The sequence below is a fragment of the Maniola hyperantus genome, chromosome 4, assembly GCF_902806685.2.
Source record: "Maniola hyperantus chromosome 4, iAphHyp1.2, whole genome shotgun sequence".
Classification (NCBI taxonomy): Eukaryota; Metazoa; Arthropoda; class Insecta; order Lepidoptera; family Nymphalidae; genus Maniola; species Maniola hyperantus.
The window spans coordinates 8,165,412-8,180,478 of record NC_048539.1 but is presented as its reverse complement, the minus strand read 5'-3'; the positions used below and the strand labels follow the sequence as shown (position 1 = coordinate 8,180,478).

At 38.3% G+C, this 15,067-nt stretch overlaps 3 protein-coding genes across 4 annotated transcripts in view; 2 read left to right on the top strand and 1 right to left on the bottom strand.

Moving 5' to 3' along the window:
* Nucleotides 1–481, top strand: part of LOC117997051 (EF-hand domain-containing protein 1-like) — a 55,436-nt gene extending 54,955 nt beyond the window's left edge. The window contains exon 15 of the mRNA XM_034985227.2: nucleotides 164–481. Within this exon, the coding sequence (XP_034841118.1) occupies nucleotides 164–418 (255 nt within the window). The 3' untranslated portion in view covers nucleotides 419–481. The remainder of the gene's footprint in view (nucleotides 1–163) is intronic.
* A 3,008-nt stretch (nucleotides 482–3,489) lies between these two features.
* On the bottom strand, nucleotides 3,490–14,228 carry Membrin (golgi SNAP receptor complex member 2). Its single transcript, XM_034985250.2, has 4 exons — nucleotides 13,939–14,228; nucleotides 13,598–13,703; nucleotides 12,588–12,768; nucleotides 3,490–4,331 (listed from the first exon to the last, which is right to left on the bottom strand). The coding sequence occupies exons 1-4, from the start codon at nucleotides 14,067–14,069 to the stop codon at nucleotides 4,123–4,125; spliced, it is 627 nt and encodes a 208-aa protein (XP_034841141.1). The 5' UTR covers nucleotides 14,070–14,228; the 3' UTR covers nucleotides 3,490–4,122.
* The window catches only part of LOC117997054 (multiple C2 and transmembrane domain-containing protein-like), a 47,166-nt gene continuing 38,535 nt past the window's right edge, over nucleotides 6,437–15,067 (top strand). The window contains exon 1 of one of the 2 annotated variants that reach the window (XM_069498311.1): nucleotides 6,437–6,635. In XM_069498311.1, coding sequence (XP_069354412.1) covers nucleotides 6,631–6,635 — 5 coding nt within the window. In that variant the 5' untranslated portion in view covers nucleotides 6,437–6,630. Of the gene's footprint in view, nucleotides 6,636–11,390; nucleotides 11,606–15,067 lie in introns of those variants that run through there. The other variant, XM_069498312.1, reaches the window with a different exon arrangement.

The following is a 15,067-nucleotide window of genomic DNA, read 5'->3' as shown; positions in this document are numbered from 1 at the left end:
GTATTTATCCAAAATCGCAATAGCAGTAAATCGGAATAGTTTAATTTAATTTTTGAAATGTTCATCAAACGATCTTTGTTCCTATTTGGGTTTCTTGCCTCTATGTAGGTAACATGAAAATCGTGTCTATAGGTTTTTTACAAATACAAAAATATTATTCTAGGTACCCGATTACATGCGATTGTCACCGGACGCCTACGAGAAAGTGAAGAAGCTTCGACGTGACGTGCCCGACATCTCACCGGCAGCAACTCGCATAGCTGATCACCCTCGCCAGCCAGCCCCTCCCGTGGACGTCTGCGTGAACCCTCCACCTGAAGACACGGGCCCATGCACGACCAAGAAAGAAGATGTTTCTTTCTCTTGTCCACACGTCGAACCCAAACTACCTTGTTGTGTACCTGATACGGAAAAGTGAAGGTCCCACCCCAATTTCTTTAGATCATCTTACTTTTCTATTATATGGAATACATATCTCTAACATTTCTTTAATTTAAACTTTCGAAATTATAGCACGAAGAAAGAGTCTAGACAGCCAAGCGGTCGGTCTATAGTAAAAAATATCCGGCAATAATTAGTTTTATTAGCTTTTGTTCCTCAATGCAAATTACTTAAGTATATTAAGGTGAAATTTTTGATAAAAATGTGTTTACTTTCGGTAGCTGGAGTATGTAATAGACCAGAACGATATCTAATCAACCCGAGTCCACACAATATTCTCTATCCTAACCCTAGCGTGTTCTTGAGCGAAGCCAAGTAGCTTGCGAAGGAGGTCCTAAATAAAGCAAGTCTAATGACTTGATTTTGTATTGGCCATGTCTTGCCTTGACTTAGTTGCGAGTCGCGACTTGGTCTCGTCTTGTCCTGGTTTTGTCTACCAAGACGCAACTTAGAACCAAAACAAGACCAAGACACGACCGACCAAGAAGCGACCAAGAAGCGACCAAGACACGACCAAGAAAAAGCCAAGACACGACCAGGACAAGACCAAGACACAAGTCGCGCTCTACAAAAATGTGACTAGTGTGTCGCACTTTTAAGTCTTCACTTTAGATAAGTAGTAACGTAGGTATCTACTTTTGTTTTATACATCATATTATCAACATTAGGGTAGAGCTATTTTAATAATTGTTTTAAAAATCATAAATAATGTTGCACGTACAAAGGTTACTCCCAAGTTAGTTACAAAGAAGTAGCTAGGTACATATATTATGTATTAGGTAGTTATTAAGCCCTATAAATAATACGAAAAAATACACGAAACTACATGAAATGTTTAGAATTGCACGCTACCTAATTGCACAAATGCCTTAATTAAAGATATTAAGGGGCTAGTATACATTGACCGAATGTGTTCAGAGAATGCAGTCAGCTGACATATAGGTACTCGTTTGCCACTTACATCGGAATTTATAGTCAAAATAGGGGCTTCTTAAAAAACGATTCTGACAACATGTGTCATACACAACCTTCGCGGCAGAAAATATTGTACCTACATCGATTTTTAGAAAGAGATAGCGGTTTCGATAGAGCGTTGTCTCTGTCGTTGAGACTGACAAAAGGTCAGACTGAGTGTCAGAAACAACACTCTACAAAGGCGAAATCCCATTCTTCAAAGGTCGATTTACATATGTACTATAGAATAGAATAGAATAGAATATGTTTTTATTCAAGTAGACTTTTTACAAGCGCTTTCGAATCGTCGGGTTGTTTTAATTTACCACTGGTTCGGAATGCCGTTCCTACCGAGAAGAACCAGGAAGAAACTCGGCGGTTGCTCTTTTTAATTTTTCAATTTACAATGTTATTATACCATACTATACAAGCCATTGCAGCCCCGTGCATTGCTGGAGTGAGTCAAATTCAAACTTTTTTCAACAAAATTACTTATTTCTTGCCGGCTACAGCTGTAATGCATTGCTTAAAGGTTGAATATGACACATGTTTGAACAATCCTCTAAAGAAGCTCGTATCTTGACTATGAATTCTAGCGTTAGTGCATATTCGCTGCATGGGGTTAGCACTGGTAACACTGTCGACTGTGGTCGGCTTTCCGCGCACAAGTCAAAGGATCTAGGCATAATTTTAAATAGCGTATATACGTTAGAGCCAGTCTCGAACTTCACGTGTTTTTTATGGCCCATATCTCCGTTAATTAAAGAATAAATAATTTACGTGTTTTTTTTGTTTTTTGAGACACAAATGTAACGTGTATACCTGAGCACCTAATGATTTTAAGCTTATTTCGTGGTTTAACGACATATTTTAATGTATAATGTCTCGCAGCACCGCAGTCCCGTCGTGACCACGACCCGTGCAATTGGGTTGAAATATCGACAAATAAAAACAAAATTAAGCGTGGTATGTATCCGTTATATACATTAAAATATGTGTATAAGTAAACTAGCTTATGCACTACTTGGTCCGCGTGGACTATTCAAACGCCTATTTTACCCCCTTAGGGGTTGAATTTTCAAAAATCCTTTCTGAGCGGATGTCTAAGTCATAACAGTTACCTGCATGTCAAATTTCAGCCCGATCCGTCTAGTATTTGAGCTGTGTGTTGATAGATCAGTGAGTCAGTCAGTCAGCTTTTCATTTTATCCTCATCAAAATGGCCAGATTGAGCAAGCCAACGTTACTTTTTTCGTATGAATCCGCTCGCCGACGCGTTGGGCCAACGTGAACTGGAGACAATGCACATATTCTAAGAGTAGGTAATTACAAACAGGTTTAATCTTACTTAACGTAACCTTCATTTGGACTACAGGTATGCATACGTCTTACTTACACTACAATCAAAGTACGTTTAAGAAAAAAACGAGGTAAAAAAAATTTTTTGCTGGCTGGTTCACATTGAATATTATTTTCTCATGCAAACAGGCGTTTTGGCATGATGTGCACAAAACTACAACAACAATCAAGTACCTACAGGTTTATGTCATAATAATGAATATTTAAATACATAATAAAATAATATTTTAAGACCGGCTTTACGTATCTCGCGACAGGCGTAAATCTCGCGATCATTGCTGTCAAACGTCCGGCTAGAGAGAGACAGCAATAGCCACAAATTAAGAAAAAAAAGAAGAGAGACAGCAAATGAACTGTCGGATAACGGATTGCTACTGCTGTCGCTACTGCAACGTTTTACGTAATCACCCCGCGGACTTGTGTTCAACTCACAGTTAGTGTAATTCGTACTAATATTAGAAATGTGTATGTCTGTCTGCTAGCTAGTTTTTCGCGGCCCATCCGTTCAACCGATTTTGACGAAGTTTTGACGGATCGACATACGCTACTTTTTGTCCCGGAAAATCAAAGAGCTCCCACGGGATTTTTAATAACCTTAATCCACACGGACGAAGTCGCGGGCATCAATTTTGCGTTTTTAACCTTTTGCGTCGCGGCGCATCTAGTGCTGTAATCGCAGCTCACAATAAAACTACCGAAAAAACCATATAAAAACAATTTATCTCTCTTCAAAATGCATAAATACTTAAAGCTATGTTTATCTCCTTATATCGCAAAACATTAAAGGCAGTGGCGTGCAGCTCATATAGGCATAAACGCACTGCTTACCCACGTTGTAGTAAATCAATGCTTATTTATCATTATAACCTGCCGGAAAATAAGTTCATGCCAAAATGCATACCCTGGCTTGAAATCCTGTGCACGCCACTGATTAAAGGTACCAATTATTATTATTTTACATTGATAGTAGGTACGTATAGTACGCAACAGGTCGAGATGGCAATCGGGGTATGAGGCGGGGGACACCCCGCACACCCGCACGTCACCCGCGCTTGCCCGCACCGGGTTATTGCGGGGGCTGTGCGGGTGTGCGGGGCGTTCTTACCCCGATTGCCATCTCTATCTGTCGCGTACTATAGGTATAGTATGCTTCGTAGGATTATTATACTATAAAAATATTTTCTAAGTCTGGAGTCGACACGAGGCGCACCGAATCGAGCCGAAACGCATTGATTGAAAATATGATAAACTATTCGATTCGGTGCACTGCATTGCGTCACTGATCGACGCAGTTCAATAGTAAAAACACATGGTGAATTATTGCGATTCGATTCGACTGGGCTCGGTGAGCCTAGTGGACGCCAGCCTTCACACAACATATATGATCACAAGCACAATCACAGCCAATGTGATTAACATTCCGCCAAATAGCACGTATTTGTCTTGGGACACTCGTCTTTCGATTAATGAAATGGTTGCGTTGGATAGGCCTAGCGTATTAGCCAAGTCTATTATTCTCTTGTGCGCTCCTTTTAGCGTTTCTCGGTTATATCTTAACGTCTGCAAAATATTTGAACCTGTAACAAAGAATGGTTACTATTATTATCTTCATTTTTAGTATTATCTATACTGATGAATTTAAGCTTATTTTGTGGTTTTAACGACATAATATTTTAATGTAGATTTCGGGTACATGCCACGATTAATTTGATGTTTTTATTTGTCGATATTTCAACCCAACCACGACCCGTGCAGGTCGTGGTCACGACGGGACTGCGGTGCTAAGAGAGATGAAGTTTAGCTGTAGGAGCTCCTATATTGGTCAAACGAAGAGACCCATAGCGACTCGGGTAATATCAGAACGTATCAAAGCGGTGCGAAACAACGATCCTCAGAAGTCTGCAATCGCGGAGCATATTCTCCAGCCAGGCACAAAACATTGGATTGAACCCCACAACCCTCGAGTTCTCTCCACAAACCGCCACTATATACCTAGACTAGTGCACGAAGCAATTGAAATTCGCACCAGAATTTCAAGCGATGGTTTTAACCTAGCAAGTACATATGTGGAATCCAGTAGTAGAATTATGCAAACCAAGACAACATCGTACGGCATCGAAAGTTAATAGTGATGTGTATTTTGCTGGACAGCTCGTGAAGTTTCAGCGAAAAGAATAAGAAAGAGGGTTGTTCGCTACTGCCCTTGACAGCTCGAACTTCATCTCTCATAGCACCGTAGTCGTGGGTTGCAATGGGTGATAGATATTATTATCTACTATATTTTCATAAAAGTAAACTTAAGTAGCGTGGTTGGTGAACCTTGGCCGTGTGCAACCAAAGCCGGGCCGCGGTGGCCAGGCTATGTAAATAAAAAATAAATAAATCGATACGGTAAACTAGAAGAACGAAAAACAATCGTTGTCACGTTAATGATATAGGTAGGTACATACCGTGGAATTATTGTATAATTATCGCAAGTGCACTAGCAAGTTCAAGGTTTCTCATGGCATTTACTTCCTTATTAAGTTATGACGTAAATACAATCCTTTGTACCTATTCTTAAAGATTTTTTAAAATACACTAGTAGAGTCAAAGCTACGCGACGCATCTTTTTCAAATAGTTGACTTATCTATACTTTTCTAAAATGACGTATGCGACAGGTCGAGATAGCAATCGGGGTATGAGGCGGGGCGTTCCCTCCCCGATTGCCATCTTGCCCTGTCGCGGACTATACGTTAGTGTTGAGGCAATCATCTAAAATTTTCTCCTTACTGCTTATTGATAGTTCCTCCGCTGTACCTACATATATAAATATATAAAAGGAAAAGGTGACTGACTGACTGACTGATCTATCAACGCACAGCTCAAACTACTGGACGGATCGGGCTGAAAGTTGGTATACAGATAGCTATGATGACGGAAGCATCCGCTAAGAAAGGAGTTTTAAAAATTCAACCCCTAAGGGGGTAAAATAGAGGTTTAAAATTTGTATAGTCCACGCAGACGAAGTCGCGATTATAAACTAGTTTAGGTATAATTTACAGCTTAAAGTACTCAGGGATAATGCTGTATCAGTGAAAGAATTTCACAATTGGATCGTTACTTCCAGAGATTACCTACACATCCAAAAAACGTTACCTCATCATAATATTATGTGTAGATATTTTTTTCTACAAAATTGGGTGCATTGCAATACAATAGCATAACATGAAAACATTATGTGGAATTATTGTTCCTCTCAAATCCATACTTGTATAAAAGGATAAGCTGATTGACTGACATATGAACATTAAGGTACTTATTAAGAGACTAAGTTACAGAGAAATTCTACAAGCAAGGACGGGTCAGCTGAGTAGGTAATAAAATATACATAAATTAATAGATTATGTCATAAGATAACCACTTCCTGAATCTCAGCTAATTGTTTAAAACAACGATAATTAGTTTCAATTTCTGTCGACTTTTGGTAATTGGGTATTATTCGTGTACTCAAGGTTGTATTGTGGGAAAACTGATATCAATGAACACTTACCAACTTTAAAAAAATAAGCTTAAACAAAAAGTTTATGGAATTATAATATTAACATAATAATATTATTCCCTTAGCTGGATACAATGAGCAGACTCATTGCGATGTCTTGAGTTAGCTCCACACTAAGCATTTGTCTCGTGGAAGGTGTATAGAGCGAGTGGTTTTCAACAAACAGTTTAAGTTGCACGCACGTGTAGTTTGCACAAAAACGTTTGAAAATAATTCACAAACATTGTTTTACGTTGATGTTATACAGCCAGTGTTGCAAACATAACAAACTTTGAAAAAGACGTGTTGAGTGCCATTGATATAGTATAGTAGTTCTGTGATAGACCAATCAAAAATGTGGTAAGTTACAAATTAAAATTATTGACACCCACGGGCGAATAGTGAACAAATGCGGCGCTACTGTGACAATAATAATGTGGAATCTATAATAATAATAATTTTTGAAATGAAACCGTTTTTGGCCGCGTAAGGGCTGATTTATGCTACTATGCAACGTCCGAGGCACCTCAGACGCGCGGACGATACACGGATTGTAATTTGGTATGAAGAAACGTAATACGGACGAGACACGGACCAGGCTCTGATGACTCGGACACGGCGCGGTCTGATTTGACCTCATACAAATTCCCAATCCGGTGCCTCGGACGCGGCACGGCTCACCCGCCCGGTCCGCCACGTATTAGCATAAATTATCCTATAGGCAATTTTGGCCACTTCCCACTTGACTGCCAATTTTTTATCATTGGTTTTTATTATATAAACGAACAAAAATTATTAATTAATTTTATTAGTGCCTAGGTAGACCGTACAAAAAATATTTATTATTTAAGCGACCACTCACAGTGCAGCGGTGCGAGAATTTGCCTTATTAGGGTTCCTTAGGTGTGACTTAGTCTGTCCGTCCGTCTGTCAGTAACTACTAACGCTATCGACTTGTGAAATAGTTTCAAATACTAATGTAATACGATAATTGGATTTGTTAAATTTTGTAATACTAAACGTTGATTCGTGTTGTTCGCACATCACGCATCTCGCTCTTGATACCTACTCAAGAGTCAAGAGCGAGATGGTCCCGCCACTAAAATAATATGTTAATTGCAATAGCATGCTCTCACGCTCGACCAGTCATCCTATTAATATGATGAACTTATTGTTCATGTGCGAAGCTGTTAAAAGAAGATGTATCTATACGCTTGACGCAATCCTAGTTTAGGTATGATGGGGCACAAAAACATTAGCATATCATCATCTTTATAATTCAAAATGTTAAAGTTCATTCATTTTAATATAGGTAATTAAGTTAAATACCCAGATTATTCTAGAAATGGGTACCTATTTAGTTTTTCAAATTATCTTTAAAACTACTTTATTAACTTCAACGTTTTTCTTTTTGAACAAAATTATAACCTTGTGTTGGACGAGTGCATGTTTTTAATGAGTAGAACATAAGAGACTCGTGTAATTAAAATAACTGAGTTAAAATGAAACCTGTAGGTATGCAATGTATACTAATATTATAAAGAGGTTAAGTTTGTAAGTTTGTTTGTAGGGGGTGATCTCTGGAACTACTGAACCGATTTTGAAAATTCTTTCGCCAGTAGAAATCTACATTATTCCTGAGTGACATAGGTTACCTACATTTTGTTATCAATAAAATTAGAGATTACTACGAAAATTGTATCAAGCTACCCGTGCGAAGCCGGGGCGGGTCGTTAGTTTTCTATATAAGCAAGCACACGCAGAATTGCCTACCTAACCTAGTGCTTTCGGTTAAAGTCTAGATCTAATGCATCCCTTGATCTATATTTCAATTTTAGTGCCTATGGCGTCATCTAGTGCGTTTAGAATGTTTGATTTTTATCTTTATCTAAATATATAAAAGGTAAAGCCGACTGACTGACAGACTGACTGACTGATCTATTAACGCATAGCTCGTACGTAAAATAGGGGTCTGAAATTTGTGTAGTCCACGCGGACGAAGTCGCGCTCATAAGCTAGTCTATATATATAAAAGGAAAAGCTGACTGACTGACTGATCTATCAACGCATATCTCAAACTACTGGATGGATCGGGCTGGAATTTGGCAGGCAGATAGCCTATTATGACGTAGACATCCATCCGCTTAGAAAGTATTTTTGAAAACGAAACCCCCGAGGGCGTAAAATAGGGTTTTGAAATTTGTGTAGTCCATGCACACTCTTATCATTATCGTACGGGCAGGCAGCACTGTCCCTATTTATCCTGTCACTCTATTTCCATGCAAAAAATCACGACGATTGCTTTGTTTCCGCTTTATTGAAGGACAAACTAACAACCAAACACTTTTGCATTTATACTATAGTAGAGAAAAGTAGGGATTGTATTACTAATGATTTGTATACGCGTAAGGACGTTGGCTTTCAATTGATGTCTTGTACAGTTGTTGGTTTCGTGCTTAGTGTGGTCGAACCAACCGGCCCTTCAATGTTAAGGTCTATTAGTTGAATAAAGTTAAACCGCATTGCATCGCAGGTACTCTAACTGCGTTAGTCAGAAGTGGATCGGGTCGAGGTGGGACAGTCCTCAAGGAAATCACGGATTTACTGTCAACTCTAAAACAAGTTAGTCTATTGGCATATTATATGTACCTACATATAATATGGTGAAAGATCCCAGTGCCGCCAGACGTTCCTTATTTTCTGAGAAAAAAAATGTGTGGGATAAAGAAATGCTCTTTGAACCCTCATCACTCTCGTTAAAGAAGTCTCTATCTTCGACCTCTGCCACAAAAAGTAAAACTAGATACGTTACGCCGAACACATGATGTTACAAAAGTAGTAGGTATATTAGTCGAGGTCAGCCTTAAGGAGTAGTTGCTTAGAAGGCGTAAAGCGACGTAGAAGGGAAGATGGAGGCAAACGGCTTTACCTGGATTCGGCAGCATGGGTTGGATCCGGTTGAAAGAACGTAGTCTCAGCGCAATGCTCATTGTGGTGCATAAAGTCGAGGAGGATAGATGATATCTAGTCAAAACTATGATTATTACCTATGTCTTTTTAGCTCTAACGAATAAACCACTCGTATAAGCTTTCAAGTTTCTACAATCACGCCCCATGTGCGTAAATCATTTACAGGTACGACAGTCTGTATGCGTATTGCCTAGTGCCTACAATATACTAATCTAAATATATAAAAGGAAAAGGTGACTGACTGACTGACTGATCTATCAACGCACAGCTCAAACTACTGGACGGATCGGGCTGAAATTTGGCATGCAGAATTGCAAATAGCTATTATGAGGTAGGCATCCGCTAAGAAAGGATTTTTGAAAAATCAAGCCCCATAAGGGGGTGAAATAAGGGTTTGAAATTTGTGTAGTCCACGCGGACGAAGTTCGGGCATAAGCTAGTCTAAATATGTAAAAGGAAAGGTGACTCACTAACTGACTGATATATCAACGCACAGCTCAAATTACTGGACGGACAAGATTAAAATTTGGCATTCAGATAGCTATTATGTCGTAGACATCCGCTAAGAAAGGATTTTTGAAAATTCATACCGTAAGGGGATACAATAGGGGTTTGATATTTGTGTAGTCCACGCGGACGAAGTTGCGGGCATAAGCTAGTCTATACTAATATTATTAAGATGTAAAGTTTGTTTGTTTCCTACAAACAAACTTTACAACTGTACCAAATTTCATCAAAATCGGTTAAACCGTTGAGCCGTGAAAAGCTAGCAGACAGACAGACACACTTTCGCATTTATAATATTAAGTATGGATATTGTGTACATCAATAAACCTGTAGGTCGACTGCAACATAAATTAACCTATAAACCGTTTAATATCCGACGTTTTTTCGCTTGCACGTGTTATTATCATCATTGTTCAATATAAAATTATCTAGACTACTAGTTAATTTTATGCGATTAAAGATCACGTAGTTATAGTTCGCGACAGGTCGATATGGCAATCGGAGTATGATGTGGGGGCGCTCCGCACACTCGCACAGCAGCCGCGCTATCCCGCACCTTGTTAGCGCGGGGGTTGTGCGGCTGTGCGGGGCGTCCCCACCCTGATGGCCATGTCAACCTGTCGCGAACTATATAATAAGAAAGCTAATTTTAACGATTTTTAACCGACTTCAAAAAGGAGGAGTTTTACAATTCAATGTGAGTTTTATAAGGATGTACACAGCGTATCTACATACTGATTTGTTCAAGATTATCATATCGCAATAAAATAAAATCGATTTTCATGATTTTGAAGGTGGTAAAGGATGCCGCGTTCTTGGACGCGCCTATGGTCAGTCAACGGCAATTTAACTGTCGTTGTCTTTGCTAATATTATTATTACAATATGACAACAGGCAATTCAATATCAATTTATCTATGTTATCATTTATGTTATACTATTTTATTGATACTAAAATAATTAATTAAGAATATCATATTAAAAAAAATTTATTAAAAAAAGGAAATTTTTTCCTTCACGGTTAAAGCATTGCTTGCGTTAAGGCATGAGGAACCCTGCATGCCTGAGATCTGAGCGTTCTCCATAATGTTCTCAAAGGTTTATGAAGTCGCCAATCTGTCAGTCAGTCAGTGTGGTTGACTGTTGTCAAACCCTTCTCATTCTGAGAGGAGACCCGTTTTCAGTAGTGAGCCGGCGATGGGTTGATGATGATATTGAAATTGCTTCTATAAAAGACTGCAGTCATAAAATACCTACAGAAAAAATTTAAGATACCTACCTAGTGCCACTTAGCGTTATCTATATTATATTTGACTAATGGATACCCGGCGTATGCTACGCTAAAAAAATATATTAAAAAACTTCTCATTATTGCCTTATTTAAACCCGTTTGTGGCGCATCGGTTGGATAGTTCAAAGTTTATAACAGACATAGGTAGAAACATTTTTGTGTTTTATATATTAAGAAAGATTATTATCATTGCATCAATATTTTATCAGAACAAAGGTTGCATAACTGCCTATGCTTTTAAATTGATGTCATCACGACTTTAATCATCATAATTTATTACATAAAAATTGCTCAAAAGTAATCATTTGAAATCATTCCAGAGGTTTTAATGTAACTTTTCAAATTAATGTTAACTATATTAATTATGGACAGGAAACTTACCGGAAATGTCGTGTTTAATATCTCTATATTTATAATTCTAGATTTTGGCATATTGATGCACATAATATAATTATTAACTTAAAAAGTTGTTAAACTCAGTACTTTGTGGTGTGACATCAGTTGACGTAGTAGTTGTGCCATAATCCTTGGAAGAGGCCTTCAACCTGTGTTTTTTCTTACAGGTATGTGAATTTCACTTCAAATACATATCTGCTCTGAGATTTTTTAAATATAAATCATGGTTTAACGACTCGATAATGTAAAAAAAAACTTTATTCGCAAATAAAATTATAATGGCATGTCATCATGCCCATCCCCATCGCCGGCTCACTACAGAGCACGGGTCTCCTCGCAGAGTGAGAAGGTTATTGGCCATAGTCTACCACGCTGGCCATATGCGGATTGGTAAACTTTACACACCTTTGAAAACGTTATGGAGAACTCTCAAAATGCAGGTTTCCTCACGATGTTTTCCTTCACTGTGACAAAGCAAGTGACATTTAATTACTAAAAACGCACATAACTCCGAAAAGTTAGAGGTGCCCGGGATCAAACTCCCGACTTCCGATTAGAAGGCAGATCTCCTAGCCACTAGGCTATCACAGCTTTTATTTATGGCATGTATCATCAGGTTGTAATTAGTGTAGTGGTCACAAAACAAGTCCAATCTGAAGTTACAACATGGAGATTTGTACAGGTCATAGATTACAGATTAAATACACAAGCCTGGCAGAGATCTTTTTCGTGCAATGCGCAATCATACACCTTGTTTTCAGATTAAACTACTTGTTTTGCACGTAATGACAAGTAAAATAAACTACCTTCTGCCAAATGTTAGGGCTTCAGCCAAAATGTGCCAAAGTTTGGGGTGAAGCCAAAGGCTTACAGCAAGTGCAGAATTAAATGAACAGTTACGAGTGAATACGCGAGAGCGCAATGGAAGACAACTTCAACAAGACACTAAATTTGCTAGGGTTATTAAGCCTTTGGCTTCGTCTTCGGCCGAAGGTTGTGGTATAGCCGATTGGATTTGGCTTCCGCCAGAAATCAATCTTTGGTCAAACACTACTCTTCCATTAACTTTTCGCTTCTCACTGCGAAAAGAAGTCCTTCAATAACGCCACAAGGGATAAAAAATAAGTATATCATATTAATATACCATACCTGTATGTATCATATCATCAACATTTCTGTGAGAATTATGTAAGGAGTTTTGTTCTTGTGCCAAGTAGTCAACAGTGATCTCTGTGTGGTCATGGCCAAACCTTCTGCTCAGCAACTGTTCCCTCTCCACTTTCTCTTGCTCACGCCTGCGCCTTTTGTTTGAAGCATTGTTTAGAGATGCCTGCATTATAGAGATAAATTGTTTTTGTTACTTAACTTTGTTTTATAGCTTCTTCTTGTTTTGTTGTTTACATAAAAATATATTTTACTTTGCTTTAAGAACACCTTTTTCTTCTTCTTATTTTGCTTTGTGGCATAAGAACATCTTTCACTTAATGTTTATTATATTTGTATGTGTTGTTTACAAAATAATTTGATTTATAATTTATAGTAATACTAGCTAATGCCCGCCACTTCGTGCACATGGATTAACATTTATCAAAATCCCAAGGGAACTCTTTGATTTTTCGGGGAAAAAGGTAGCCTATGTGTTAATCCAGGGTATAATCTATCTCTATTCCAAATTTCATCCAAATCTGTTATGCCGTTTTTGCGTGATGGAGTAACAAACATCCAAACATCCACTTTCACATTCATAATATTACTAGCTGCCCTGGCGAACTTCATTCCGCCTAACAGGGGATTCAAATTTTTAAATGTTTTTTCTCTCCGTAAGAACCTTCCTCGTACTTCAAGGAATATTATAAAAAAAGAATTAGCGAAATCGGTTCAGCTGTTCTCAAGATTTGGGATGACCAACACATTTAGTGATTCATTTTTATATTAACATAACATTATTAGGATTAGGATAACATTATGTATGGTACTCAACTGAGCTACTTCTACTTAAAAATGACTTGAGCTGAATATATAGCTGGTATTAGTTTTGGCTCCAAACAGTAACATGCATGTCCTTCAGTGTATTTCTTAGTTTTCAAGAAATGTATGATTTATCAAATAATTTATCAGATAACTTTTGAATAAATACTTCAAATAAGTTAGGTAGGTACCTGAATGTGTTTATTGTCATATTTTAGCTGGTCAACTCTCATTTTTGCCATTGCTCTTTGATTAATTGGTGTCTTGAATACCAGAACATCTAACCTTTCACAATTTCTGAAATATAAAGTTAAAAATTAATTTAAAAAATATATAAGTATATAAATAAAGTTTCGTACAGCACTCGTTATTTGTTATTTAAGATACATATACAAGTGAATGTAGACCAAATAAAATAAAATTCAAAGAACCTGATGGTAACTTAACATTCCTAAAACCATTCCTATGCCAAAAGTAAATACCTACTTAATTCTAAAAGAAAACGATGACATGATGATGACGAAGAACTTACGCACTAATTGTATTAATTTTCGATTGAATCGCGTTTTCTATATCCTCCCAATCTGGATCGGTCTCCAACTTATGGAACAAATTGGATGTTTCCTGTATTAGTTGACTCGTTTGATGATACAAGGTCTCCATTGTTTATATACAAAGCTTGGCCACCATAACAAGTTATTTAGTGATTAGTTTGTAACTGTTTTCTCTAAAATTCTTACAAAATTAAAAATATTTAGAAGTTCCAAAATTGTTTACAAAATTTGACCACAGTTTGACAAGTGACACAGCTGACGTTTACTCTTCTAATTTTGACATACGTGGCACGGCACGTGTGGTAGGTAGATACCATGTAGATACTCTATGGATACTTGACCACTTGGCGCTAATAATCTGTACAGTGCGACAAGGAACTAACGTGCTAATAAGGCCTCGTTTACGGAGACGCGGGGCGTCGCGCGTCGCGTGTAGCGTGGCATCTCGCGGCGCGTCGTACGTTTTTTCTGTTTACGGTGAGGCGGCGTGTGAAGCGGCAATTCGCAACGCACACGTAATCAGAAACATATGGCAATATACGATGTTGTTCATAGAGATGCGAGGCGGGAAGAGTGGCGGTGCCCGCCGCTGTGCCCGCGGCATTGCACGCGGCGGGCGCGTCTGCGTTATGTGATTTCCAAATAAAGACTGGCAGAAGGTTCCGCTGCGGGCATCGCTTCATCGAGAATTGCCGCCGCGTGCACCGCCACGATGAACGCCGCGTGGGACGCGTCGATGCCATCCGCGGGCTCGGCCGCAAAAAATGCTCCATCTCATCAAACAAACGTGTATAAAATAGGCTACTTGACAATTTTTTTAAGTTGGTCTTAAATGGTTAATATTTGTCCTATTATATCAAAAAAATTAACACTATATTTTTTTGCGCCCTAAAAACCGTAAAACTTTAATTTAAAAAAATATTTTTCTTAGACAGGTGAAAACACTGTCGGCCATGTTTGGCCGATAGATTATCTGTGCTCTGACGTCATGCATTTGTAAACAACAGTATAACCCTGGTGTTGTAACAGTATAACCACAGGGTTATACTGTTGTTTACAAATGCATGACGTCAGAGCACAGATAATCTATCGGCCAAACATGGCCGA

Bases quoted from the DNA above. Each gene is read 5' to 3' on its own strand.
- Membrin (XM_034985250.2), bottom strand. From the start codon at position 14,069: ATGGAGACCTTGTATCATCAAACGAGTCAACTAATACAGGAAACATCC. The intron at 13,704-13,938 runs GTAAGTTCTTCG...TTTATATTTCAG, and splicing joins AAAATTAATACAATTAGTGC to AAATTGTGAAAGGTTAGATG. The intron at 4,332-12,587 runs GTATGGTATATT...TCTTTGTTACAG, and splicing joins TGATGATATGATACATACAG to GTTCAAATATTTTGCAGACG.